This window comes from Chaetodon auriga, chromosome 7 (genome assembly GCF_051107435.1).
Source record: "Chaetodon auriga isolate fChaAug3 chromosome 7, fChaAug3.hap1, whole genome shotgun sequence".
In the NCBI taxonomy this organism is placed as follows: Eukaryota; Metazoa; Chordata; class Actinopteri; order Chaetodontiformes; family Chaetodontidae; genus Chaetodon; species Chaetodon auriga.
The window spans coordinates 27132282-27159413 of NC_135080.1; the positions used below are offsets into that span (position 1 = coordinate 27132282).

Sequence of the window (27132 nt, forward strand, 5' to 3'; positions counted from 1 at the left end):
ATGCACTCAAGATTTGCTGTATTCAGTTGAAAGTTCCTACCTTTAGTGGCTCCTGCTGCCCCCAAGTGATAAATTGCTCCCAAAATGAGCCAGAGGGCCTTCTGCTCTTCACCAGAGATGCCCAGCACCTTCATGGCTGCCTGCAGCTTGGTGAACTGCTGCGACGCTCGCTGCTTGTCCTCAGGCTGGAGGAGACATTATAATATTAACTCACTGCAGATAGATTATAATGTATGTTATCCTGTATCAGTCAGGCTATAATACAGGAATCAGAAAAATTAAGAAAATGTGAAACAGACACGTCTCAGTTAATCTAGTGTGATTACCTTAGACTGTGGTAGGATCCCAAAAGCACTGTTCTCAGCCAGGTGGTTAAAGTGCAGCTCCGTTCTGGGAGAGGGAAGGAGAGACGCAACAAGTTGGTATCAATAAGTTCCTCTGTGGTAGTGAAATGTGGATGTTGTTGAACATCTGTGGTTCTCACAGTCTGACATGAATTTCACTGTCTTTTGATATCGTTTATCCCACACTACCTGTCATTTGTGACACCAAATGATAATAATAAAAAAGTCCACGCAAAGGTCAGTAAACTACTGAGTGTTCATTATAAAGGGAATCGTTTGATTGATAAATTTCATTAGTGAGGTGACCTGTGCCTTCCAACCTAAAAATGATCATGTGAATTTAAAAAAATAAAAAAAATTTAAAAAAAATAAATAAAAAAACAAAAAGAACATGGTAGAAGAATCACCTCAGGCTGCTGTCGGCTCCGGCTAACATGTAGTAAAAGACGTTGAAGGTGGACTCTGCTTCAGGCCGTCTGCTCACCCTCATCTTCTCCAGCAGCATCGTCTTCACACAAAGAAGCAACAAGAGTCAGGCAGTTATACTACAGATGTATAGTAGTAGTGTTCATGCAAGTGTCCCTGGATTTGAATGCCAAGACAGTCTCAATTTTTCTTCTGCAATGCTTCACTTCTTAAACAATTTGGTTAGTTTTAGTTAATGTGTGTGTGTGTGTGTGTGTGTGTGTGTGTGTGTGTGTGTGTGTGTTACCTGGATGGAGGCAGAGGCCACCTGCCCAGCCTGGTCGAAGTCAAGGGACACTATGTGGGAGAAGCGGCTTGCGTTGGTGTTCATAGAAGTGGAGCTGTTGCCAAAAGCCTCCAGGATGGTGTAGACCGCCTGCCACTTCTCAGCTGTGTCAACAAAAAAAGAAAAAACTGTATCTCATTATTTGTTCTGGGGATCAGTGTAAACTTTTGTGCAAACTGGTTATCAATGTCTTATTGAGAATCCAGAATATTGTTCTGCTCTTTAAGTTTTTCAGTAAATACTGAAACAGTTCATCAACATGTAGGTTCCTTGAATAGACAACAAATCTGAAATGCTCCATCATATCGACACAACCTACTGTTATAAATCACATCAGAGGTAACCATGATGCTAGTGTGTCTGTAACTGTAATAATACTAATAAGAATAATAATAATAAATTTTATTTTACTGCCCTTTTCAAAACAAAGTTAAAAAGTGCTTTACATGGTAGAACCAGAATTAAAACATTTTAGGACTGAGGCAAATAAAACCAGGCAATTGAAATTATACAGTTACGAATAAGATAAAATGGAATAAAATCCTAAAGATAAAAAAAAGATACATTTTGAGAGGTGATTTAAAAGATGTCACAGATCCTGCTAGTCTCATGTTCTCTGGCAGGGAATTCCAGAGGTGAGGGGCCCTGACTGAAGCATGTATGTACAGAACAAGGGCCAAGGCTAGAGCCTTGGGGAACACCACAGGCCAGAGAGGCAACAGAAGCACAGAAGCACTTGCTGAGACTAAATATGACTTTGTCTAAAATATACTGTAATTATTCATTAAAAAAAAATCAACTCTTTGATGGTACTTTTGCTAAAAATTGGTAGTTTCAAGGTTAGGTTTCTTGGTGCACTATTACTACTACTGCGTGCTTAAAGCAGGAGGGGACACAGCCAACACTAAAAACCTCTTTGAGAAATCTGGCAGGTATAAGATCTGAAGGACTCGAAGACTTTAATTTGGTCAAGATGTCCTTTAATGTGCATAATGAAAGGGCCAAAAAGTTATTGAGCAAGGAAAAAGGGTTACACTGTGGAGAAGAAGAAAAGTCATTGGTGACATTATCAATCTGAAGTTTCCTTTCATTTATTTTTTTGGTGAAGAAGAATAAAAATGGCTCACAGATCATGGGGATGTTTTCAGTGTGTTGGCTAGGAGGGTTAATTACAGATTCAATGGTTTTGAGAGGAATTCTGCGGTTTTGATAGTTTGTGGCAACGGTTTTGGAGAAACAGGAGGTCCTGGCTTCTTTTACTGTTTTTTGACAGGTAGACATTAGTTCATTTATAATTTGATATGACACTACCAGACAGTCCTTTTTCAATTTCTGTTTAGATTCTCTGCATTTTGTCTTTACCTCTCTAGTATTCTTATTTAGCCAACGAAGAATATTGAATTAACATAAAAACCAAGCAGGAGGGTGGAGCAGGAGGTCCTCTCTTCCTGATTCACACTAGCTTGCTGGGGGGTGGGCTCCACCAGACCCCAGACAACTGAGGCATTTAACCAGAGAATGGTGGCAGCCACATCCTCACCAGAGAGGAACTTTTTTTTAGCAGATCTTGGTAGAACAGGTACCTGCCCAGCAAGTACCCGGCAGTCCTTACATGGAAGCCGTTGGCTGGCAAGCACATGCTTACGGACAGCGGGGGAGCAGGAAATCTGTTTCCACCATGGATCAGATGATTCCATAATAAACAGTTTGCAACCAGTCACTCCAGAGCAGACTGCAGGACGGCGCAAACAAAGTCTAAAGGTAGGAATCCAATTACAGTTGCAGATCGTGGTTATATTATGTCTCTACCAAACAGAATATGGTAGATAAAGGTTAGAATCTGTCAAATCTGGTAAAAACAGAATTAAAACTGTAAGAACTAAGGCCAAGCAGAGAGAGAGAAACCAGATCACGGTATGTTTTTGGCACAACTGAAGCAGAAGTAGATCATAAACTGAAAAGAACAACGCCAGTAAGAGCAACCACTCTTACAGTGGGCGCACATGGAAATTAACTGCCAACAGTCCACCACCTGTTCATTGCAATTAGGGACATATTTCCATGGCTTGGAAAAGAAAATAAGTTATCACCCAAAATGTTTGTCGTAAACATCCATTACAGTTTACAGACACGCTTCCTGCTTCAACTTTGACCTACTGTACATAGTTCTGCAATTCTGTTGTCTTTTTGTTTTCCCCAAACTCAACGTCAAGCTCAAACTCAACACTACACACACTGAGTCTTACCAGGTGATCTACATCACATAAAATTCCTACTCAGAGACATTCCACAGTGTACTATCTGTCCGTCTGTTTATACACTATATCTATTCATGGATTTTTGTGTTGACTCTGCCCCCCTCTTTTTTCTCTGCAGACTCACCAGAGAAGATTTTGCCTGTGCTCCCAGCGATGGAGACCAAATACTGGACCAGGTGCTGGCAGTTGGTTGTCTTGCCACTGCCGGACTTGCCCAGCAGCACAATGGACTGATCCTGACGGGTTGTAAGAAGGTTGCGGTAGGCTGACTGAGCCACAGAATAGATATGAGGAGCGGAGTCCTCGCGTCGACATCCTTTGAACATGTGCATCACCTGATGTGGGAGGAAGAAGTAAGAACTTCATTTTAAGTTTTTCTACTTTTTCAGCTAAAAATGCAGAGAATCCTTGTGTTATTTACACAACATGGACACCATGGTATTAATACAGTATGCTGCTTTAATAATAATACCGGTTATCTGGCCTAAAACTTACCTTCTCAGAGTACATGGACGGTGTGCTCAGGGGGTTGATGACTACCATGTTGGGTCCAGCATAGGTGTGGATAAGATTGCCTCCATAGCGCTGCCTCAGGCAGTGCATCACACTGGATTCATTTAGATAGAGTAGTGAAGCCAGGTCCTCTGATCGGTCATATGATGGAGGGTTGGCCTACACAGAGGGAGATGATGATGAACTAGGAACTAGGAAAAGACAGATGTGTAACCAGGTACAGAATTTTTAACCCCTGGACAATTAGATCTAGTCTAAGGTCCAGTGGTACTGCAAGACAATCCATGGACAAAACTGTAGGATTCAACTGCTTGAGGGTCAAGTATGGGACATCAGCATAGAGGAATGTTGAGAGGCACTTGGAACACCCCACAGGTGACTGGCTGATCCAAATAAAGCAGAGGTCCTTTTCTATATTATCATCAAGGGTTTTTATCTTCTAATACTACACTGGTTTATTTGCAGTTATCAGTTTATGTGGAATAATAACCCTTTTCCCAGTTATGTATATGTCAGGTATACAAGTATCAGAAAACAATATAATAATAATTGTTTTCAAAAGACAACACAAATTTCATCATTCTCATGAGAGGGTCTTCTCAAAGTCCCATATCGTCAACTGGTGGCTTGCGGGTCTGAGAGTGTTGGGTGTTGTTGCTGCTGAGTTAACACATTAATGTTTTACCAGAGTACACATTAACTTGTGTAAATGTAGTTGTAAGAATATGTCTGAGTCAGAAATAAATATGGACTAACTGTCTGAGCCTTGTCCGCCTTGCTTTCATGCTGGCTGAATAACAAGAGATGTGATGTTAATTAACTGATTAAATGTTATTTTGTTATTTCCAATTGTTCTGGACCTCTGAAGGTGAATACAAATCAGATGCAGACCTTTGAGTGGCAAGTTTGAGAGCCTTGAGTACCTTAAGCATCATACATCTCAAGACACATTTTACTCCTTTCAAGGAGGACATTTGTTTTGTTAGTCTCAACAAATCCCATGTGCAGAACAAAATCAACAACGTGTTAATATCTGTCATTTTATTCAACTTAATGATGCTTTTCATTTGGTCAGTGGCGTCATATCCACTTTACTCCTTCTAGTTGCTATAACATCTGGTAAAACATAGGACACTACATGATTCAGCAGAGAATGGGGAAGGAAGTTGATGAACTACTTACCACGCCACTCTATTGTTCACTATTGTTTCTACTGCTCACTTGTGATGGAGCATAATTATTCATTTTCACCTGCAATGGTGGTTTAACAGTGAAGACAACCACTCCATGCTACTTCATGTAATCACACTCTTTGTGATTTTTTTTGATTGACAGACCACTTGCAACAGAAATTATGTACTTATTGTGCATTTAATTCCCAAAAACGAGCTCAGTCATTTCTGAATTCATCTGGTTTTTATCAAATAGGAAATATGTAAGCAAGAGGAAACAGTACATTTGCTGGGGACTATTTTCAGAAATTTTCATTTCTCAAAACTTGGAATTCTAATAAGTTTATTGTGGATTGGCTCCACAAATTAGTTTTCTTGACAGTAAAATTATATAATATCACCAGACTTACTTAAATTTAATGCAGAGGTCAACAAGAAGCAGGTCTTGTTTTAGGACACTAAGGTGCTTATGTCATCAGTAAAGAGCACATTGAGAGGAACAACGTTTTGCATGCCTATAGCTCTGATCAGATCCATAGGAAGAGGGCTCTTTATCTTCTCTCTTCCCTTTTTCTCTGAAATGAAATACACTGATGGAACATAAATAACAAAGCTGTTTTGTTCCAGTCAATCAATCTTTTAATGAATTTTAGAAAGAATCTGATTGGAAAAAACATGGTGGCCAAGCAAGCAAATGTCAACAACTGGGAGCAACAAACTTCCCAACTGTCCCCTCTGGCCTCTGCTTCACTAACATATCATTCCTGGTGGCTGTCAGTGTCCTCTGTGGCCATCTGTGGTGGCCTTACTCTCTGCCTCTGAGGCTCTCAGAGAGACTGAGTGACAGGTGGAGAGTTGACCTCTTGCATGCTGCCCAGTGACTGTTAACAGAAAGCTTCAGCCTAGCTCTGCATCTATGTTTTATTTTATTTTATTTTGTTGTATTTTTTTATTATTGTCATTTAAAAAAAAAAATTGAACTAAACTACAAGCAAAGAATGAGACATCAACCTATTTTCTGTTTTCAAACAGTTCATACAACACAGAGAATTAAGCAGAGAACACATACAATTATTATGATATACTGTGAAATGTTAGGATTTGTGTTAGGAGTGTTGTACTGTACATCTTTGATTGGCATGATGACATCTGATTCAGTCTTAACAATGAAACTATTCACAATGCCCACAAGTAAATACAAAATAAACTGATAAAAAGGTTATTTGAAAATGCCATGGAAAGTATTCACTTGGTATGAGTGAACAGAGTGAATCAAATTTTATCAATCATTTGTAGCCATTTTCCATTTACCTTTTCCACATCGTCTTCGTCCACATCCAGTGTTGTCCCATCATGCTCCAGTTTGATTTTCAGCTTGCCCTCTGGCAGGGAGCCAGCCTCTGTCTTCACCACGGTGGCTGTGAGGAGACAGGAAACACCAGATAGCCATGAGCCGGCTGGAAGTGCCCGTACTCACCGTCTATTTTAACTATTTCATTAAAAGGTAAAAACCAAAGCAGGACAAGTTTATGATGCTCTTCTAAAATCTAAAATCTTTGAGATGCAAAACCACAGCATGAATGGAACCAGAACTTCTCAGACCACTTAGAACAAGAAGAGACAACACCCTCTCCTAACAAAAAACAACTGAATATGACCATTTTTTACCAGTCAATATTCCACCCATGTCTAACACTATCAAACATTTTTCTGGACTACTGGTGCAATGACAAGTTTGATAAAAATGAACATTAGGAGTGAAATAGTACACATACTCATCCTGAATCACTCTCTACCGAACGTTCAGTTGAGCACAGCCAGTGACCTAAACAACTACTGCCATAATAACCTATTTGTCTACATACTCACAGCGCGGAACAAAGATTGAGTGCTTTTTTACCTGGAAATTTTACCATAAAGTTTTGGCAGTGCACCAGCTGTTGTCTATCACTTGTGGCATGCTAGTTTGCTTAGCCTGATCAAGTTCAGGAGGACAACCCATGACATGTAGATCCCATTTACACCAGGTATTAAAAAGTGATCTGTATCGACATGTTATCTGAATAAATGAGCTGACTTTGCAAATTTGGATGGTGCCAAAGCAATAGCTAATGCTTTGAGGTGTTGCTGTGAAAACATATACAACTACACTCGGTCGCTGAGCATGAAGGATTTAAGGATACGTTTTCAAAAAGAATGCTTGCTTACAAAAATAATCTAGGTACAATGCACAAGATGTCGGATATATGTCCTGCCTGCGTGTTATAAATCTGGAGTGAGGACTTGCTTAGCCTAACTTAACAGACACACTGGAAGCCAGGCTCAGAGTTGAAAGCTCACCAATTAACATGTCGCATCTCTTTTGTTTAATCTCTATAAAAACAGAAGTAGTAGTTTACAGGCCTGAGACAAGGAAAAGAAGTGGTGGGCAGATGGAAAAACTGTTGTATTTATACAACTCCACAAAAAAAACATCTGCTAGAGGTGAAACGATTACTTGATTAATTGTATGTAATGTATGGTTTTATTGTTTATTATTGCAGAAACTTATCCCTAATGAATTGTGAGACATACACAATGAAACATACTTTTGCTATGACACATGCTTGCAGTAACAAAAAAATGTAGGTATTTCAAATGGAATCAGTTAAAAAAAAAAAAATTACCAATTGCATTAAAATATTTTACAGCCAACACAAAATTGTCAAAAAAAGGTTTGAAATTTCTCTCCATTAGAATGTCTGAGAATGAAATGGTGCTGTATGTGCAAAAAAGCCAAGGAATCCCATCTCACCCAGGGAGAAGCCATCTTTGTGGACTAGCCACACTTTTTCTGATCCATACCAGGCCTGCTCTGCTGCAATCTGCTCCTCTGTCTTCACCTGGTGGACAAAAGGACAAGGAGAAAAATTACTGGACAGCAGGGAGTAGGAAATTACTTTCTCCAAGTCACATCACTGGACCACTCATAGTAACACTGAGCCGCCAGTATTTCCAGCCTGATACCAGTACATGCTTAAAGGTTATGACGGGAAAGCTTGTCAAGATGATGACCATGCAGTGGATGACAGCGGACTGAAAGGTCTCAAAGTCCACTGAGCACTGCATGCTCCTTAAGGGTGGTGTGTAACAACGTTTGTGTGCATATTTGTGTGTGAGAAATTTCAAACCAGACAGATGTCAAAATATCAAGCCTCAGGGGGATGTGAAGGGAGTTCAACAGCAACCACATTACCAAAATGCCAGGGATTACCTTACTTCAGTGAACACAAAAGGAGCGAGTGAGGAGGGAACACAACCACAAAAAAAATCAAAAATAAGCTAATAAACTGGACAGAAAAGTAAGCTAAGTTTGGATGTAAAATAAAAAAAAAAAAACAAATGCAGTCATAACTATCAATGACTGCTTAAATGTTGTATTATTTTAATGGGAAATGTGAACAAGACACACTGCACTTCACAAGCAAAGGGAGGAAGCACAACACAGCACAACACTCCATAGAGCAGGGTGATCACGGGATGAGCTGGTTTTCAAGTGAGGCACAGTGCAGGCCAGACCTGGGATTGCTTAGCTGCAGCATGAGATGCCAGAAGGAGAGCCACAGGGTCCTCTTCCACTGATCCCTAATGATTTGGCCAGCAGGAAGAGGTCAAAGGTCACAGTTATATATGGGCAACACAGGTTATACAGACACACATACACATAAATAGAAAAGATAAAATTGATAAGCACACAGATAAATAGAAGATCATCTGCACAGCTGTCGACTGCTTGTCAACCAAGTGTAGTTTGTGATACTTATTCAGCACCGTGAGAGAGAAATCAAGTTTATTTTATAAGCACCATCATCTGTTACAGGACCTGTTATGATCCATTGTTACACTTTCACTGGTGAAATGTTATAAGACTCATGGAACAAAATGGCTGCATGACAACAAAAAAAGAGTTAAAGTAATGAACAAAGGAGCACCTCAACTAAATAGCAACACAGCACCCACACAGATACTTCCTGAAGAGTGGAAGCACCACACATGCACAGATCACGATGTGCCGATACAAAACCCATGCAGGTTGCTTCTATCAGCCTGATGTGTCGCAAGAAGAGGCAGTTACATCATGCCGCTGTGTTACAAACTGCAGCTCATGTTGATGACAAAACAAGGAAAGACCTGCCAAAAAGCTTTTGACTGAGTAATTCACTTCATGGCATCTGTAAAAAATCAGCAGATAAGACTTCAGGGATCAACAATGGGTTTGGATGTGGCTGTCAGACCCACCATCAGGTCTGAACTCTTGATCTCTCTCATCTCTTGTAGTACAAAGTTCTGGACATGTTTAGCTGAATTTCATGAGCGGAACATAAGGGGTTAAAAACATAAGTCTAGCTCTGTCATAACTGAAAAAATATACCCTTCAAGAACTCTAAAGGTGTCTTATTTAAGCCCTGTGCCTTGTTACCTAACGATGTTATCACCAATATATCAATGCGTCAGCTCAGAGTTGTTGTCTTGATTTGCAGTCATTGCACCCCACAGACGCCGGTCAAAAATAACTGCTCTTAAACCCACAATGTATGGATTTTCTTTTGTGGCACATTAGGTCACAACATTCAAATAAAAGATTGCAGGAGTTCCATGCTTACATAATTTCCCCTGCCGAAACTAGGCTAAACATGTCCAACATCTGTGTACTGGAGTAACAGAGATTGAATTAATTTCAATATCGATTCAGGTTACTTTCTTTAAGCTTAAAGTAATTTGTGAGACAATGCTTTCTACTACTTTCTACAACCAGGATTATAATCACAGTCTCAAAAAAATCTGATCAGTCACACGATGGTTCTGCAATCAATTTATGTTAAGTGTATGATCAATCCTAAAACAAATATAAAACAAAAAAAAAAATCACATCTCACCAACTACATCAGATGTGGCAAGTGACTGGATTAAATCTTATAGCCCGTCAGCTTTCTGTATTAGTCACAGCAAAATACAAATGTTAGAAAAGCGAAATGGGGAAAAGGGGCAAGGTTTGAAGGAGTCTGGGCCTTACACTCTGACAAGCCACTCGAGTACAAATTCCAGCCAGGAGGCCCAGAGGAAGGCTGGAGGGTTGCGATGGATGAAGGGAGCCCTGGGGCTGTGGGGCTGCAGGGGCAGGGGCTTGGACAGAAGGCGAAACACTGACCGCTGGTTCCAGCTTAGTCACAAAGCAGCCACAGAGAGACAACAACAGCCAGCAAAAGCAGTGAGTAAGGCAAGGAGAGAAGGAAGAAGGAAAGAGAGCGTGGGGAAGAGTGGGAGATAGAAGAAGACAAGGTTAACATGGAACTTCAGACGAAGAAAATGCATCGTATGAAAGAGAAAAAAAAGAGCCTGGAAACTTTACAGCACAATGGAAACATGAAAATGGTTTGCAATTAGTAATCATGGGCTGAAAATGATTCCCATGGAGTGACAAAATGACAACGTTTTTTGGAAGTGCAGACCAGTTCAAACAAATCGAGTTAATCATCAGAGTGACGCATTAGTAAGATGTTACTTGAAAGGGAATGTAAAAGTGAAAAGAAAAGAAAACAATAAATCCCCACTGGATGAGTGCGTACTGAGCTATCGACCAGCAGATGCGGGGAAATACATTGGTTGGTAAAGAGTGTTGTAGTTATGGCAATAATTAATATTACAAGTACGGCTTATACGCCATTCAGAGTTTTACTATCCTTTGTAATCAATCTTGACAGTGTAGGCCAACTGTTGGGCTACAGGGTTTCAACACTGAAACAGGTTTGTCTGTCTTTCAGTTCAGTTTTTCTAAACTTTATAGTGTTAAATGACTGACGGTTGATTCCTGATCGAATCATCAGTACCAAACAAAAGTAAAAGCCTGTAGACACAGAAAAAATCCCAATGAGCCTTTCAGCAAGAGACGCTGAATCACACAGTCAGTATATTTCACTATATTTTCTAACAGTCTGCTTGGCAAAATACATTTGTTAAAGTTTGACTGAACAAAACTGTCTTTTGTTAATTCTGTGAATAATCTAATGACAAGCCCAAAAACTTGTCTGTCGTCAGGTTTGTGTGCTCCCTGCAGCCCATATTTTTACTCAGCCAAAGATCATATGTAAGGGAAGAGCCTCCACTCTGTAACACCACTTTAGGATGGTGAGCAGAGGGGCAAGTGCTTCTGTAGTTCCAACTCTAACAAAGTGATACCTCCTCCCCGAGTTAAACAAGCTGACAGAATTGACTGATGCAACAACAATATCAATCATATAAATAATAGCTTAGTAATTTATCTTATAAACTTCTTAGATGCAAATCAGGACCTTCAGTATTTGGATCAAGTCGCTAAGAGGACAGTAAGTAAGTAAGCGATACAAGTGCGTGATGAAAGCCAGAGAAACAGTTATAAAAGTAAGTGTAAGAGCACTAGAGCCAGCACACCACCAGAGGCGATTATATTTCACTCAGTCATAAGTCACAATGGTTCTCCCCAGTCAGGAGGGTCACAGACACCCTACTAATACGTTTCCCTGCTGTGTGTCTCTGTAAATATACACTAATAAAACGAAGCATGTTAGTGACAGTGCTGTTAGAGACTAATGGCAAGACATCAGTAAAATGAAGATGGGAAGCAAAGCGATTTACAGGGGCACTGAAGATCCTCATCAGGCGTCTCTGAGCCTCCTCGGTGGGACTGAGTGGTGCCTCCTACAGGTCAAAGCAGCAACACATTGACACCAAGCCCATTGACAAAGATGAAGCAAATGACCATGACTATGCCATGACTACATACAAAGACAAAGTTACAAAACATATGATTTATTCCGTCAGCCACAGCCACCTTGAATCATATTTCCCACTCACTCTGCACACAAGTCTGTCATCAACATTACAAAGTGGTTATTGTGGAGTAAGATTTGAAAGGCCATATCAGCAGTAGGGCTAGGCGATCAAACTAACTCGATGGGACATTGCAGTAACCTTTACATCAATGATGATGATGATAAACTTTGTATGTTTTTACTCAATGTGGATGGACCTAACAGCATATCACACTGCAGAAAATAAATGTGACAGCAGCCAGCCTGCAGTTTTGGCATCGATGTAAAAGTACACTCCCATTTCCTACCGAACAGCATTGTTTGAGCGACTGGTGAAGAGAGTGGACATGAATGTGGGTGTCCTCTGATAAAAACGAAAAATCATGAGAACTAAGAAGCAGAAAAGCTACATTGTCCTCTCTGCATCTGCCACGGGGGATGGAATGAAAAAGACTTCAGGATATACTTCACTTCACTGAAGTCAATGTACATGATCCACACATGCAACTGAAGGGGGGCAGTGGGATCAATCTTACAAACACCTGAACAAGCAGAATATAAACTTGGGAGAAATGTGACATCTTCGGCCACTCTGCCCACAGTAACTTGCTGCCCCATCTTAATCTTCACCCAGTTTGTTTTACACAGCTGTATTTTATGCTAAAGTGCTGAAAGTGAACTTGGTTTGAAGAAATTGTTGACAAAAAGGGTAACACAAATCAATTATACTGTATGGAAGTGTTTTGGGTTTTTTTTTTTTTTTTGCCATATCGCCCAGCCCTAGTTAGTAGTTCTCCCAAATAAGGAGGAAAAGGAGCCTCAAACAGCATGCACAAGAGATAATGAATTCCACACGCACAATAATACAACTGTCTGATTACAAAAATAATATTTGCAAGACACAAGTTACAACAAACTAAGCCAAGTAAGTGGATGAGTACAGTGCATCAGCATACATTTAAACTAAAACTTTGAGTTGCACCACCTGTGCCTCAGATCCTCTCACAGAATGCAGCAATGCATCAATTGGCTCTACATCAGTTTCCTTTAGTGACTTGACTGGGCTACTGCATTCTCGTGTTTGGAGCAGTCTCTAATGGGACTGCTGCCTTATGAGCTGCATTCTGCTGTGTAAGATTTCATGGGTGAAAAAAATAGCAACTGTCTTCCATGTTTTAATGATAGACTCTGCCACAGACAGGAGTTTAATACTCATACATTTCATAAAGAGCAAGCTCTTAAAATTTGCAAAACCACAAAAACCCCTGTAGTTTTACAAGTACACAACTGTGTTTTGACAGCAAAACCAAGTTTGTGAGGAAATGAGCAAGTTGAAGAGAGAATTCTGGGTTTGTAACTGAAATGTAAAGGAAGTAAACAAGTACTTCCTCCTACCTCAACAACTACTGCCGAGGTGCCCAGCAGAGGCACTCAACAATGGAGGACTACTTCAGTGCCCATAAACAAAAGGGCCTAACTGCAATTTTAAAGCCCCCACTGAAAGAATAATAAAAGACCAAAGTGCTTGACAGACTGAGGTTACACATCTAAGCAAGAACCACAGTGCTCTTCTACTTCAAACATGCATTTCAAAAGGCCATGCACTTTCCACACCAATGCCCCAAATGTTGACCATACATGCTAGGTGTGGACACTGTACCTCTTGCTGACCGACAGCAGGTTGTTGAATGGGATTGATTCCTGGTGGGGGAGACAGTGGACCACGAATTGGGAGAGGAGGATCAGGGTTCACAGGAGTTGTAAGTGGAGAGGGTTTAGGAGCTGGGTTGAAACGTGATGGAGTAGAGAGGGAGAAAGATTTTTGGGCCGTCGGGGTGGTAGAAGGAGGATTTGCATGGGTGGGTTTTCTGGCAGCAGTTGGTTTGGGTGCAGGTATGAAGCCAGGAGGTGGAGACAAGGGCGAGGGCTTGGGAGCCGGAATAAAGCCAACAACCGGTGGGAGAGATGAAGGTCTGGAATAAGATGATTTGGAAGAAGCTGGAGCTGTGTGCTCAGAAGCCACAGGGGGTTTGACGTCCTGTATAACTTTAGCAGAGCCTGTAGATTTGTGATTGACCTCTGGTGGCTCAAGGGTAGTTTTATCCTCTTTTCTCTGTTTCTCTTCTAGCTCAACTTTTTCCTCTTTCTTCTCATTTTTCTTCTCTGACTCTATTTTCTCTGGTTGTTCATCCCTGCGTATTCGTGGACGGGACTCCCTTGTCCTGCCTCTGATGATGAGGTTTGTCAATCCTCGCGAAATGTCATCTTTGTCTTCTGTTTTGATGACATCATGTTTAAAAGAGAACCCTGACATCACAGGGGGCTTAGACACTGAAGCTGGTGCTGACACTGCTTTAACTGATTCAGCATCAGGCTTGGCTGTTTCTGGAGCTTTGTCTGATGATTTCGTTGACACAGGGGCCTCGTCCTCTTCTGTGGGCACGACCTTTCGGACGACACGACGGACCACTTTCACTACTTTCTTGCGTGGCAGAGTCTGGTCATTTGTAGTATCCATCTGGTTGTTGCTGTTGCCTGGAAGTTTGATATCTTTGGCTGTACCATTGACCACACTTTTGCCCATTAGGCCATTTTGATCTCGCTCACTGTTAATAACTGGCTCAGGGCTCAGAGCAGCTTGTCGTGGCTCAGGACTCCTACGATGCACTGCCATCTGTGCTGGTGGCTCAGGGCTGGTGAAGCGCTCTGGAACTTTAACAGGTGTCCTGACGTTAGGTGGGGAGGGACTCCTGACCCGGGCTACCGACCCACCGGTGGAAACTGATATGGGACTTTTTGCCCGGAATAACCCCCTGCCAGGGTCTAAAGCTGGAACTGACTTGGACTGGTTGGACAGCCCATTACTGTCTGGCTACTCACAGAAAGGAAAGAGAAGAGGTAAATAATGAAAAAAATAATGAAGGAAAATCCAAGTATCCTCTGCTACCAACAATTAAAACATTGGTATTATAAACTGAGCTGGATGTGTCTGCAGTCATGGTGTACAATAACTACTAAAGACAAGTAAGAGAGAATGAGGACTAACCCTTACCCAAACAGACAGGCCATTAAACTTGATGCAATATTAGTGTTCACTGACTCTTAGGGGTGAAACCCTGAAATCCCACAATAGTCATTACTGAGTAGGGTTTGCAGGACACTTTGGATGCTATGAGGAAGTAAGAGTGTCTCAGAGAATGATCAGCTGCTGACCGTATGCCACTAACTGCAGAAGGTATTCTTCCACGTAATTGCTAACACATTTCTATGGCTGTTACACATACAACACCCCTCCATTACTGGCTAAAGGGTCTTCAGTCATATCTTAGATGGCGTTCATGCTCTTGGGGAGGCTGGGAGGCCTGGTTTCCTGGGTGAGTTTTAGCTGTTTGAAAACGCTTTGATATTTCACTTATTTACTATCATGGGCCTCAAGCAAGAACAACTCATACAGATTTGCTCTGTATGAGTGATTTATGAGAACTTGTTGCACTGTCAAATGTTTTTCAGGTTACCTAATACTATGCTAGATTTGTTGTTCTTGTCTGCTGAATTTAACAGCAGGACTGACAGTCTTGGTTTGACTCTGGGAAATTAAATTTGTTCACAAATGAGACAGAAAAGCTAATGTTTTATGCAGGCTTTTCCCTGCCTATCTAACTCCAAATGACTCCAAATCAATACCGAATTGTATTACTCCACTGGGCAAATATGACACACCTCTTTCGAGCGGATTTGTGTGTGTGTATGCGTGTGTGTGTGGCTAGCTCTGTCCACAAAGGAGCGCACGTTGCTCCACCTAGGTTGCAAAATGTAGGTATATTTATTCAATACCATTTTATTGGGCATCAATCTCATATTAACACACATATTGTCAAAATCTTGAAGTGTAAATAAGTGTTTCAGGTTGCGGTCACACCCGTGAGACACAGCTCAACTGTGAGCCTGCACAGACACAGTGCAGACAGCTGTACAGACATGGGACATGGGAGTAGGAAAAATGAACCTGATAAAGCTTGTCAGCAAATTTAAGTTAAAACCAATAATAAACCTGGTCATAGGGAACAGGTTTTGCTAGGGCTATAATACATAGATAATATTATTGTTACAAATCATGATATAACCATAATATGTAATGCTAGTCCTACTACTGCTATTTTGGTGAAAATAATGCAAAAGTAGTATAATCAGTAACTCACTACTCTACACAGACAGTAATTTTACGTACCAAATAAGTAAGTAACTAGTAATATATAATATATTGTATTTGGAATGTAACCTGCCGAACACTGACGCACACATGGTACACCATGCATGCAATGCACAGTCTCCAGCCATAGCCATCTTTGTCTCAAATAAATCCAGGTAAAACACTGTTGCAGCATTATAGTCTGGGGCATCTGTTAAGCTAATGATCAAATCTTACAGTGCACCTATTCAAGTAATGGTGGCATTCATCAGGTCGAAATGTGTATTCATGACAGGTTTGTCTAAATAAAGCAGGTTTTTCTGAATCTGACTTGAAACACTAGTACAAGCAAGCCTCACAGAAAAAAGTGAGAGGTTTAGGATATGATTGTTAAAATGTTCTTGCACAAGACCCAGTGTTTGGCCAAGTCTTATCTACAACCCAGACTCGAAAAAGGTTGTGATGCCGTGTAAAAAATTCAGAAAACAGAATGCGATAATTTGCTAATCATTTTTTGACATGTACTCATTTGAAAACAGTACAACGACAATATATTTAATGTTTTACCTTTTCAACTTCATTGATTTTTGTAACTATCTGCTTATTCTGAATCTGATGCAGCAACACGTTTCAAAGACTGGGAAAGTTGTGGAATGCTCCAAAAACACCTGTTTAAAACATTCCACAGGTGAACAGGTTCATTGGTAACAGGTGATAGTATCATGATTGGGTATGAAAGGGGCATCCTGGAAAGGCTCAGTCATTGACGAACTTCACTTTGTGAACACATGATTGTATAAAGGACATTACTACATGGCCTTAGGAACACTTCACAAAACCTTTGTCAGTAAACACGGTTTGTTTGCAAATTAATGCATTCTGTTTTTATTTAGATTTTACAAAGCATCCCAGCTTTCTTGGAATCGGGGTTGTGAGCTAATAATTTGTGTGATGCAAAATTTCAATTAGTCAAATTCTATCTATAAATATGTATACAATACCACAAAAAAAAAACAAAAAAAAAAACAGCCCTAATATGACTCTTACGACCAGAAATCTATTTTGTCAAGTGAAAACTCTAATAAAACACAACGTTTACTTACACTTTTGCTGCCTGGCTTGTTCTCTTCTTTGATCTAAATATGTTGATATAATAAAGAAACCTAGATCAAAACCTTGGCACTACATGAAGCTGTTGTCCATTACACACCATGCAAACCTCAAAACATGCTAAATTCATGAGCCATCTTTTGCATAGAAATTACTTTTGCACAAACATCTCTTTCTTACACTCTGTCCTACTATTTCAAGAAGTAAAAACTATTGCACTCGCTGCATTGGACATGCATGGGATCAGTGTCCAGCAAATGACACTGGTAGTACTGTACAAAGTCAGAGCATATGGGTTAACTACTATAATGTGCTTACACATGAGTGAAAGCCATCAAATTCTTAGTATGATGCAGATAAAGTCCACACGTATCTAAAGGCACACAAGTTAACACACAGCGTAAAACACTGTAAAACCATGCAGTGTAAGAGTACTTGAAATGTCAAAATGAGACTTCCCTTTTTCTCCCAGAAGGAAAAGCGAGATGAAAATGCCATGTTGGCTGATCTGCTGTCATGGGCTGTGATGGATGAGATGAGAGCTGAAGAAGGAGAAGGTGGAGGAAAGCTATGACAGGAAGAATGGTGAGAATACACAGAGACTGATGAAGAGGAATGAGGATTTTCAGGCGACAGATATCATAAAATGTTCAATGCAGGCAGAGCCAAATTTTGATTTCAAGGCAATGAATAAGGTCTATGAGAAGTACAGAATGAACAAGAGATTAGAGCAAGTTTGGAGAAATGAAAACAAATCTTGCAAAAGTACACCACACTCAATCAAAAGCCTTGTAAGACAGAATGTGCAAACACACATCTGAATCTACACAAAAATTCAAGCATACTACTGAGCTAATCTTGACTTTGGTATCGTTTAAAGAACAAATGCCAAATGGGTGATGCATACTTGCGGTCATGGCTCCACCAACATCATTCTCTAAAAATAATGTCCAGGATTATGTTAAACTGCTTTGGGACCTTTTCTGGCTCGTATTAAGCTCTTAATCTTTTTGTCTGTCCAGAACATCAGTTACTTCCATTCATTTCTCTTTATCTTCATTTATGCGTCATGGTGATGTTGCATCAAACTTCTACTTGGCCATGAACCAGGAAAAGCAAAAGAATACAGGAGGATCCAAGAGTTGTGACAAACAGAGGAATGGGAGTATTAGCTATAAGCAAACCAACGCCAGCACCTGCTCATGGATTATGGATGCTTTGACGCATTTTTCTACCATGAAATCCTGTCACCATTTGAGCTTAAGGTCGGGCTATGTGATGATATGTAAAGTGAGATGATAAAGTTGGATATTGCCAGAGATTTTGCCATATCTCTGGGTGTTTATGGTAATACAGCGTTTCTATATTATTAATAGACTGATGAGATAAAGTACTTTGGCATGTCTGGTCCTTAAAAACAGGAATATTCCTTAATAAGTGTATGGCCATCAATTGTGTTAGAAAGCCCACACTGTTAATATGTTGCGAACTTGTTTATTGAATTAAGTTTCCATTCATTAATAGTTTGTTTCTCGGTAAGTTCTCATGTGTCCCATGCACTTGAATGCACCATAGTCGTTCTGACGCTTTGAATGCACCACACCTGTGTGCGAATGCCATGCCCGGAAAAGTTAGCTTTTCTCGCTTAATACGATGTTGGATAGATGGGGTTTTTTTTCCCTTTGGCTTTACCATCATTCACCTGTACCCAGCCGGTTTATTGCAGTGAGTAAATGCCAGAAGGTGAGTTTAGCACCTTTATGTTGTAGTAGTTGGATACTAACACTGTGTTGATGTGTATTTGTTGAGCTGTTCATATAAGCTATTGCTAACTAATGCTTGTGCGTGGTTAAGGCTAAGGCTCCTTTTTAAATTGTAATTAACAATTAAAAATATTGCATCACTGTCAATTGATGTCTTGGGGGAGGTACAACATAGATTTGATTTAATGTGAGTGTGACGTCATCAGTCCTACCTCAGTTTTTACCTTGCCCTTAGTAAATAATACATTTATCACAATCGAAAATGAGAAATGTCATTTTTGGGGTGGTAATCCCACACAAAACATTAGTCTCAGATCCTGCCTTACGTTTGCACTGTAAATCCAAGGGCCAGGGCCAGGGTAAATGACTTGAACTTATCTACTTGTACACAAAACAGAACAAAGCAGGCCTCCAAAAATCTGACTTGGGCCAGAGTTTTCTGGCTTGTTAAGATCATCATCAACATCCCTAATGCCCCTGCATAAGAGCTTCAACTGCGTGTGGATCAGTGTCCAGGTTTGGTGCAGGGTTAGTGGCTTCTATCAGTTCTCAGGGAATAAGCACACTGACTGATGTATTTATTTTTGGATTAGAGGGTGGCAGAGTAGGACTGTGGACCACACTGCACCCTCAGAAAGGCTAACCAGGCACAGAAAACTGCTATAGGTGGGTGCTGAAGTAATAGTGTGCATCATGTGTCACACATCACAAATATCTTGTTTGAAATTGTACTAAACTACAAATAAGCAAGACATTACATACACACACACACACACACACACACACACACACACACATTTATAAATGTATTACTTACAGAAAAATCTATATTTAAACAGAAAAGACAATTATTATAACCCAAATTGCAGACATTGTAGACTTTAAGACTACAGTGACAATAAATGTGACACTGCCACTAATTTAAGAAGTTGTTGTGTCATATATGATCGTGCTGATTCATTAATACATTACTTCACATTACTAAGCTAACTACACACATACGCAGTATATATGAAAGCTATATTTAACACAAGAAAAAACTCCAAAAGCTAAAAAACACTTATATATACTCCAAAGGCAAGTCAGAAGTGTTTAGTTAGATGCTTGGTAAAGTAATCCATCCCAGGTGATAATACAGCCCCCTCTGGCTGTCTGAGATGAATGGACAACAAAGCATCCCACTAGAAACAAGCAGGTGCTTCTTGCTAATGTGTACAGTGGCTTAACTTTGTCGTGGACCAGGGATGGAAGTCTGATCTAAAGCAACCTAAACAAGCCAAACATACATAAATTACTTTCTAAAAACAAGGACCAATCTGAAAGGGACCTGAGGACAGACAGTCCAAATATACCCATGGATTAATAGACATGATCCGAAATGTGGTCAACCTGAACATACCCATACAAAAAGGGTACAGACACACTGGCAACGGCATGATGCTCCACCAATTAATGAGCATGTTCATTGGTGGCTGTAAATACTTTGGGAACCCATTTTTCTTTGGGCCCTACTCAGTGCTTAGACTGAATAGATTTAAAGTGTGATTTGTCAGTGAGCTGAACCAAAACAAATGTGAACAGATTTTGATGCTTAGCTTCCAATTTCCTTTGCCTACAACTGCTGATTTGTTATATTCTTATTTCATTGTTGCTCAGAGGTATCTCTGTGTCATTCTGCCTTTTCTGTTGTGAGTCTGGTTGAATCACTGTGCAGCGCTTCATTCTTCATCTACAAAACATTACTTCTTTTGAAAACCATTCATGCAAAATAAGATCTATTCAGAGTAGAGTACCTTCTAAAACCTAAAAGCACGAAAATAAAATCAAAACTACAGAGACCTCTTAGCCATCCGACTGTACTGAATCAAACTTTTGAAGGGTGGTGGTAAGATAAAGACTTCATCTCGACAAATGTTGTTTCATTAGTCAAGTTGACACAATGACACTAATGACATAGCATGTTTGATATGAACTGAAGACCAGTCACACAACCTTAAAGTGTACTTAATTTCAGTCCCAACTTCATTTCCCACCAGTTCATACACCAGTACATGAGCTCCCACTGAGCATGTACCCACAAAACCTACATGTAAACCATCTCTTCAAACCACCTAAACTGACATTTCACCCACTTCTTTTAAATTCTACCTCTCTTACTGATTAACATTGGACTAGGAAGAAGGAAACTGTCATGATAGCACACAAGCTGATATTGTACAATTCTACTTTCAGTTGGGAAACCACTCAAGCTGCCCCCTCAGCTAACTGTTCTCTAAAAATAGTGCCACTGACTGTGGAGTCTTGAGGTAGTAGGTCATAGATTTTCCACTGAAGATCTCACTCTGCATAAAAAGTTATCCCAAATTGTTCTACCTGTCAGTGAAGTAATTCCAGAGCTGCTGTATCCAAATAGTCCTCACAAGTCACCAATCAAATCAAAAACTGGCCAAACTCGAGGAGATCTGAGCAATTGGCTAGAGACACACAGTGGAGAGTGAAACAGCCGGGCTGAGGAAAGGGGGAGTGCGCTGATAGGCCGGCTATTCCTGACAGCGGACAGACAAGAGATGTGGGGACAGCTGTTGTTATATGAGGGTGTTGGGCAATGGTAAAAATAGAAGCCTCTACTCTCCAGCCTGGACAGGTCTGCCATGAACTCCCCTTACCACCAGCACAGGCAGCAGACACACTGTTCAACCACACGTTGCTACAGTTGCTGTTAACTCAGCTGCTTCTGTATGCACGCGAGTTTTTTTGTGTATATCTATGTGTATGCAAACCCAGCTAATGGTCTGTTAATGTAATTGAGAACATACTGTATCAAAATACTTATCTTGTAGGTCAGGTCTGACACACTTACTACTGTTAATATTATTATTGATTATCATTATTATTATTAGCTAATAGTTTGGGTATTTGGTCATAAACCAAAGCAATAAAAAAGCGAATTTCTAGCCTATGATAGTGCTAGATGAAAAGTCAGAGGATCTGATAAGAGGATTACAAGTCATTGCCTGGGGAACATGAATATGTGTACCAAATGCAATGGCAGTCCATTCAGTAGTCGAGACATTTCAGTCTGGACCAAATGACCAACCAACATGCTTTCCATAGAGCTACAGAGATACTAAAAATTAAGTTGCAGTGTTCTATTTTATTTCTCCAGACCACCAGGAGCACTGCTTAACACTGGATGTTATCTGTTTCACACATGCAGGTCAAGTATCAACAAAGTCATCTGTGACCTGGGATGACGCAGGGCAGCCTTGCCTATATAAGCCCATATCATCATGAGAGATGTCCATAAAGGATCTCTGGTGGTCATTCAAATTCACAGAACCCCAGTTACATGCATAACATGTTTCACACGGTACTTCTTCAATGCCCACAGGCAAGTACTGTTTTTTTAAAAAAATGCAACCTAATCAACTGGCTGCAATATTATAGTTTTCTAAGATGTTGACTATGAATGTCGGTCAGATTTATTACAGCCTGAAGTTTTAATAGAGTAGCTCAACAGCCTTGATCAATAACTGGATAAACAATGCCGAGACACATCAATCTGGTGGCACTATACAACAGCAAGGAGAGACTGAAAATGTGAGCTATAACACTTTTTGAGCTTTGCTTGTTCCAGAGTATCTGCAAAAACTACAATTGTGAAGCTCCATCCAATCTACTGTTAACAAACCTTTGCATTTCGTCCAATCATCATTTGGCAGTTAAGTCCCACATCCAGCACTGGAGCTGCATGAACCTCAAATCCGAACAAAAACTTTCTTTCCCATTTCATCAGATCGGCGCTCTCTCTTTCTCTCTGCTTTTCCAACCATCTGTTTCAGCAAATACTCAGAGCTAACATTCTATATGTCTACGTTTGAGGGAGTTGTCAGTCGCAACGTCTTCCTGTATGAAACTACACTGTGCAGCTGAGAGGAGGAAGTATGAGCATTTAAAGGAAGGGACGCAAAAAAAAAAAAAAAAAAAGCCCTGTTCAGCTGGCTTCAAAGTATCAATTGTATACTCATCAAACTCAAAGAAGCATTTGTTCGTGCAAAAATGAACAGGTACTATTGTAGGACTAATCCTGCCTTCAAGTTTTCAAGTTGTATTAATACAAAGCCACCATAAGTTGGATACATGGATACATATCTACACACAGCTGAACATTTGGTGCTAAATTAATCCACATTAAAATGTGTTTTAGAATTGAATTTTACAGGATATTTGCTTTTCATAAACTACCTAAAAGAATAGCCATTCAGCGTAACTGCTAAACTTAAACACAGCTGTGGTTCAAGGTTTGCATTACAGTCGAAGCTTAATGGATTTTAGAGGATGTTTCATTGTATCTTCTACTTTTCATTCTTTGTATGTATTATATAATATTGGAGCAGCAGTGGCTGCGGAGGTTGAGCAGCCATCTGGTATTCTGAGGGTCCCAGTTTGATTCCAGTTTTCATATATTTCTATTTATCAGTACTATGTTAACACACACTTCAAGTTGTGGTAAAAAGGTTTGAATATACTGTATATAAATATAAGTATAAATATATTTTAAAACTTCTTTGAGTGAAAAAGGCGCTGAAATGTACATTACATTTTTACATTTACATTTCATTTTTTACATTACAGACAAGTTAAACCACAGTGTCGTACATAGGTTTACATTTTTTATGTTATCAAACTGTGTGTGTGTAAAAATGCCAAGGAGCTGAAAAATAAAACTTAAAAACTAAAACTAAAATGGATTTCATAAAACTGGTATGGAAACCAGTATATAAGTCAAGGCGTCAGCAGCCCTACATTCCCCATTTCAACAGCAGAGAGGGTTAGAGATAGCAGTTGTAATGAGTAAAACCACATTATGTTGGTAAGTTCTGCAGTTAGGCAAAGCACGCTAAACATTAAATGTCAAATAATGTTAACGTTCTGATTTTGCAGTGTGGCTAGACAAGTGAATGAAGACTAAAGAAAAAAAATCAAATCAGGAGAAAATAATATATATATATGTATTTTAAGTGCAGTAACAGATGTAACAATTAATACTTATCGGAAACTGTTAAACACTGTAAAGCACAATAATAAGGTATTTGCAAAATTGAACTGAATAGCAGTTAGACAAAAAAAATCTTATTACAACACCTAGTTGTTTTACAGAGCTTTCAGCTGTATCTTGGGGCCTTCATCAGTGAATGGAGTGTGCTCTGCTTATCATTGAGATTTACTTAACACGCTGATGAAGGTCACTAGATGTGACTGAAAGCTTTGGCAAAAACAATTATGTCGACCTTGTAAAAAAAATTCTGTTAAACTATATGCAAAATGGTTACTACTAACAGTCACACCGTAAAATAATAAAATATCCATACTGAATGTAAAAAAAAAATTCATTTTTAATATATTTAATGATTCATCTGCATACACTTCCCAAAAACATGAAAAGGGAATACAACATACTCAGATTAGCTCTGAATGTTATTGAATGTAACATATGAGATGGGCTGAGTAATTGAATACAGTCCCACTCAATCTGTCACCGCTAAAGCAAACCAAATCCTTCCAAACACACATTACACTATCCACCCACAAAAGAACACATATCCCCAGGCAGCAGATATCAACCACTTGGGGAACGGCTGCAGCTCCGCTTGTTTCCCTTGTTTCTACTTTTGGACCACAAGATGGAGCAAGAGAACCGGGAAAAGCTCCACATGCTTTTGAAGTCCTGCAACCACACAAAGCCTCCATTATTCATTATTTCCCAGCTGCTGCCATGATACTGGAGGGAGGGAATGGCAAACTGATATTGATAAAGTGCAAAGAAACAAAGAAAGTGCTGAAATGAACAGACAGACAATGTGTATCTGACGGGGGGATACTAGGCGGGCTGTCTTTGGAAACAGGAAATGAGTGTAGCTTAAAGAAGAGGGTGGGGTAAGAAGGGCAAGGAGAGAAATGCAGTGATGTAACACTGTGTTCAAGAGTGACAACAAGCATTATGGATGGCAAAGAAGTGTGTCATGGTATGCAAGGGCTGGTGTAAAGTCAGCTGAGACTCTGAAACTTTCTATAAACTATTTACCACATTGAATTTTTGAAAATATTTAATTGGCCTTATCTCCAAATTATCCAATAGCACACAGAAATGCTGTGAGGCTTGTTGAATAGTGTAAATGCAGCTGTGGCTCAGGAGGTGGAGCGGTCGCTCACTTTTCAGAAGGTCTGTGGTTTTCCCTTTTCAGCAGTCTACATGTTGAAGCATCCTTGGGCAAGATACTGAATGCCAAATTGCCCCGATGCTGCGCCATCGGTGTGTGATTGGTTAAAAGGTTGTAATGAGCTGGTGGCCTAGCCAGCATAAAAGGGTGAATGCAGACTTGTGTTGTAAAAGCGCTTTGAGAGGTCGTCACGACTAGAAAAGCGTTATATAAATAGAGTCCATTTATAGAATAAAATAGTGTGAGAGCCAAAAAACAGGTATCTAACATGTAAAGACAGGAGATGTGATAGAAAAGCAGAAAACCATTTAACCATTGAAAGCTTTTGTTTGGAGTCATTGGAACTCAGTTACTATGAAACCATGTTGTCACTAGTTTTACAGTATGTGATGCCCTGCTGTCCCATAGCAAGGACAAGTTAAACTGATATCTGAAGGGAGATTTGTTCCTTTCTAGAACTTAGCAAACCTATCAGCTACACATTTAATGTTTTCTAGGATGTTGATTGTGAATGTAGGTCAGTCAGATTTAATAAAACTTCATGACAGCCAGATATCAGAGGAGTACTGAAGTGAATCAGTATTGCATTTCCATGAAGCTGGGCACCTTCCCAAAGAGAGATTGAAAACCAAAATGGCCAAAATCAAAACAGCAGAGAGAAATTCTGACTTTAGTCGCTAGTAATGGTCAAGCTTCAAAAATGCAACTCCTAACAAAGGCTTTCAGTAATACTGTACATTTTTAGTCTTAACCCAAGATGGTTTACACAATATGTACACAGGAGGCGTAGCCCAGGCCGCACATTAGCAGAGCATCAGTTTCAACGCTCCATCTGCGTCATCCAGGATGCATTCAGGCACAATTTTGAAGTGTAGCTCTACAACAGTTGGACAGACGGACACACTATCAAGTCTGAATGGATTAGACAAAGAGGGCAAGTCAGTGGCAATGAGACAGGTACTCATCTCCACTACAGGCCCACTTTCAACTTTCCAACATAACGACTTTTTAAAGAAGCGCATATTTTTTTAATCCTGCCAAGCATAAATTCTCTGTTTGCAGATAAATAGCTGTTGTGTCCCCAAAAGCTTTAGCACACAGACCATCTCCTTCAGACTGCAGAGCTGCAGGCAATTAAGTCAGAGAATTTAAATGCACATTTCCTCAGCGGCATGTAATATTCCACTTCAGGGGAACATACTCCAATGTTCTGTACTGTTAGGAGTTAAGCAGATGGCGACAGTGTTAATGTCCAAGTCCCACATGTATGTGTGCACACACATGCACAGACATACACACACATTATATGAGAATTCATTCAATCATGTTTCAAACTAGAGGGCTGCTTTCATTTCCATTCCCATGTTGGCAGGATTGAACATATTCATGAAGGACACGTTGATTCAGTCCCTGCACTGACTGATTGCCATTGTTTTGGTAATCAGTATGAAACACACCCATGCCACACTACATGAAATCCATTTTTTGTCTCCACCTCATTTCTGTGGTGTTTTGGTCCTTTTGCTGGCATGCCACGACTGCAACCTGACATACACACACCCTTCTCCATTCCATAATATCAAGCCCACTTCCAGCCACATTATCTTTCTTGGCACAGAGGTTGAAAGTTTCAGAGCACAGGCCACTAAAGTGTAGCATGACTATAAAATATCTGTCACCTTCTCTAAAAAACAACCACAAATAGTGCACTTCATCACTTAAACAGACGTGTGACTGGCAAAGAGTATTAATGTTGCACACAAGGAAGAAATGTTTTCAGAAAAAGATTTTCTTCATTTGCACATAATGGCTAATTGCAGGGACAGAATATGTCTTGCTGTACAAAACATTCATATATTATGCTTCAAATGAGGAGTGCAAATCTCAGTAAATTTATATCATCACACATACAATATAACATACTAAATTCATATTAATCATACAGTGTCAATTTGTAAAGTGCTTTTATTCTCTTATTAGTGAT

General features: G+C 39.9%; 2 protein-coding genes across 7 annotated transcripts in view; both read right to left on the reverse strand.

Moving 5' to 3' along the window:
• myo18ab (myosin XVIIIA b) overlaps positions 1-27132 on the reverse strand; it is a 140469-nt gene that overhangs the window by 87975 nt on the left and 25362 nt on the right. For 3 of the 6 annotated variants that reach the window (XM_076734933.1, XM_076734932.1, XM_076734931.1), the window contains exons 3-11: positions 8597-8662; positions 7833-7920; positions 6350-6456; positions 3849-4025; positions 3478-3688; positions 1057-1199; positions 752-852; positions 327-390; positions 41-185 (exon numbers count right to left, since the gene is read on the reverse strand). In XM_076734933.1, coding sequence (XP_076591048.1) covers positions 41-185; positions 327-390; positions 752-852; positions 1057-1199; positions 3478-3688; positions 3849-4025; positions 6350-6456; positions 7833-7920; positions 8597-8662 — 1102 coding nt within the window. Of the gene's footprint in view, positions 1-40; positions 186-326; positions 391-751; positions 853-1056; positions 1200-3477; positions 3689-3848; positions 4026-6349; positions 6457-7832; positions 7921-8596; positions 8663-22618; positions 22837-27132 lie in introns of those variants that run through there. The other 3 variants (XM_076734937.1, XM_076734935.1, XM_076734936.1) reach the window with 2 other exon arrangements.
• Positions 12636-16180, reverse strand: LOC143323215 (uncharacterized). Its single transcript, XM_076734939.1, has one exon. The coding sequence runs from the start codon at positions 14537-14539 to the stop codon at positions 13442-13444; it is 1098 nt and encodes a 365-aa protein (XP_076591054.1). The 5' UTR covers positions 14540-16180; the 3' UTR covers positions 12636-13441.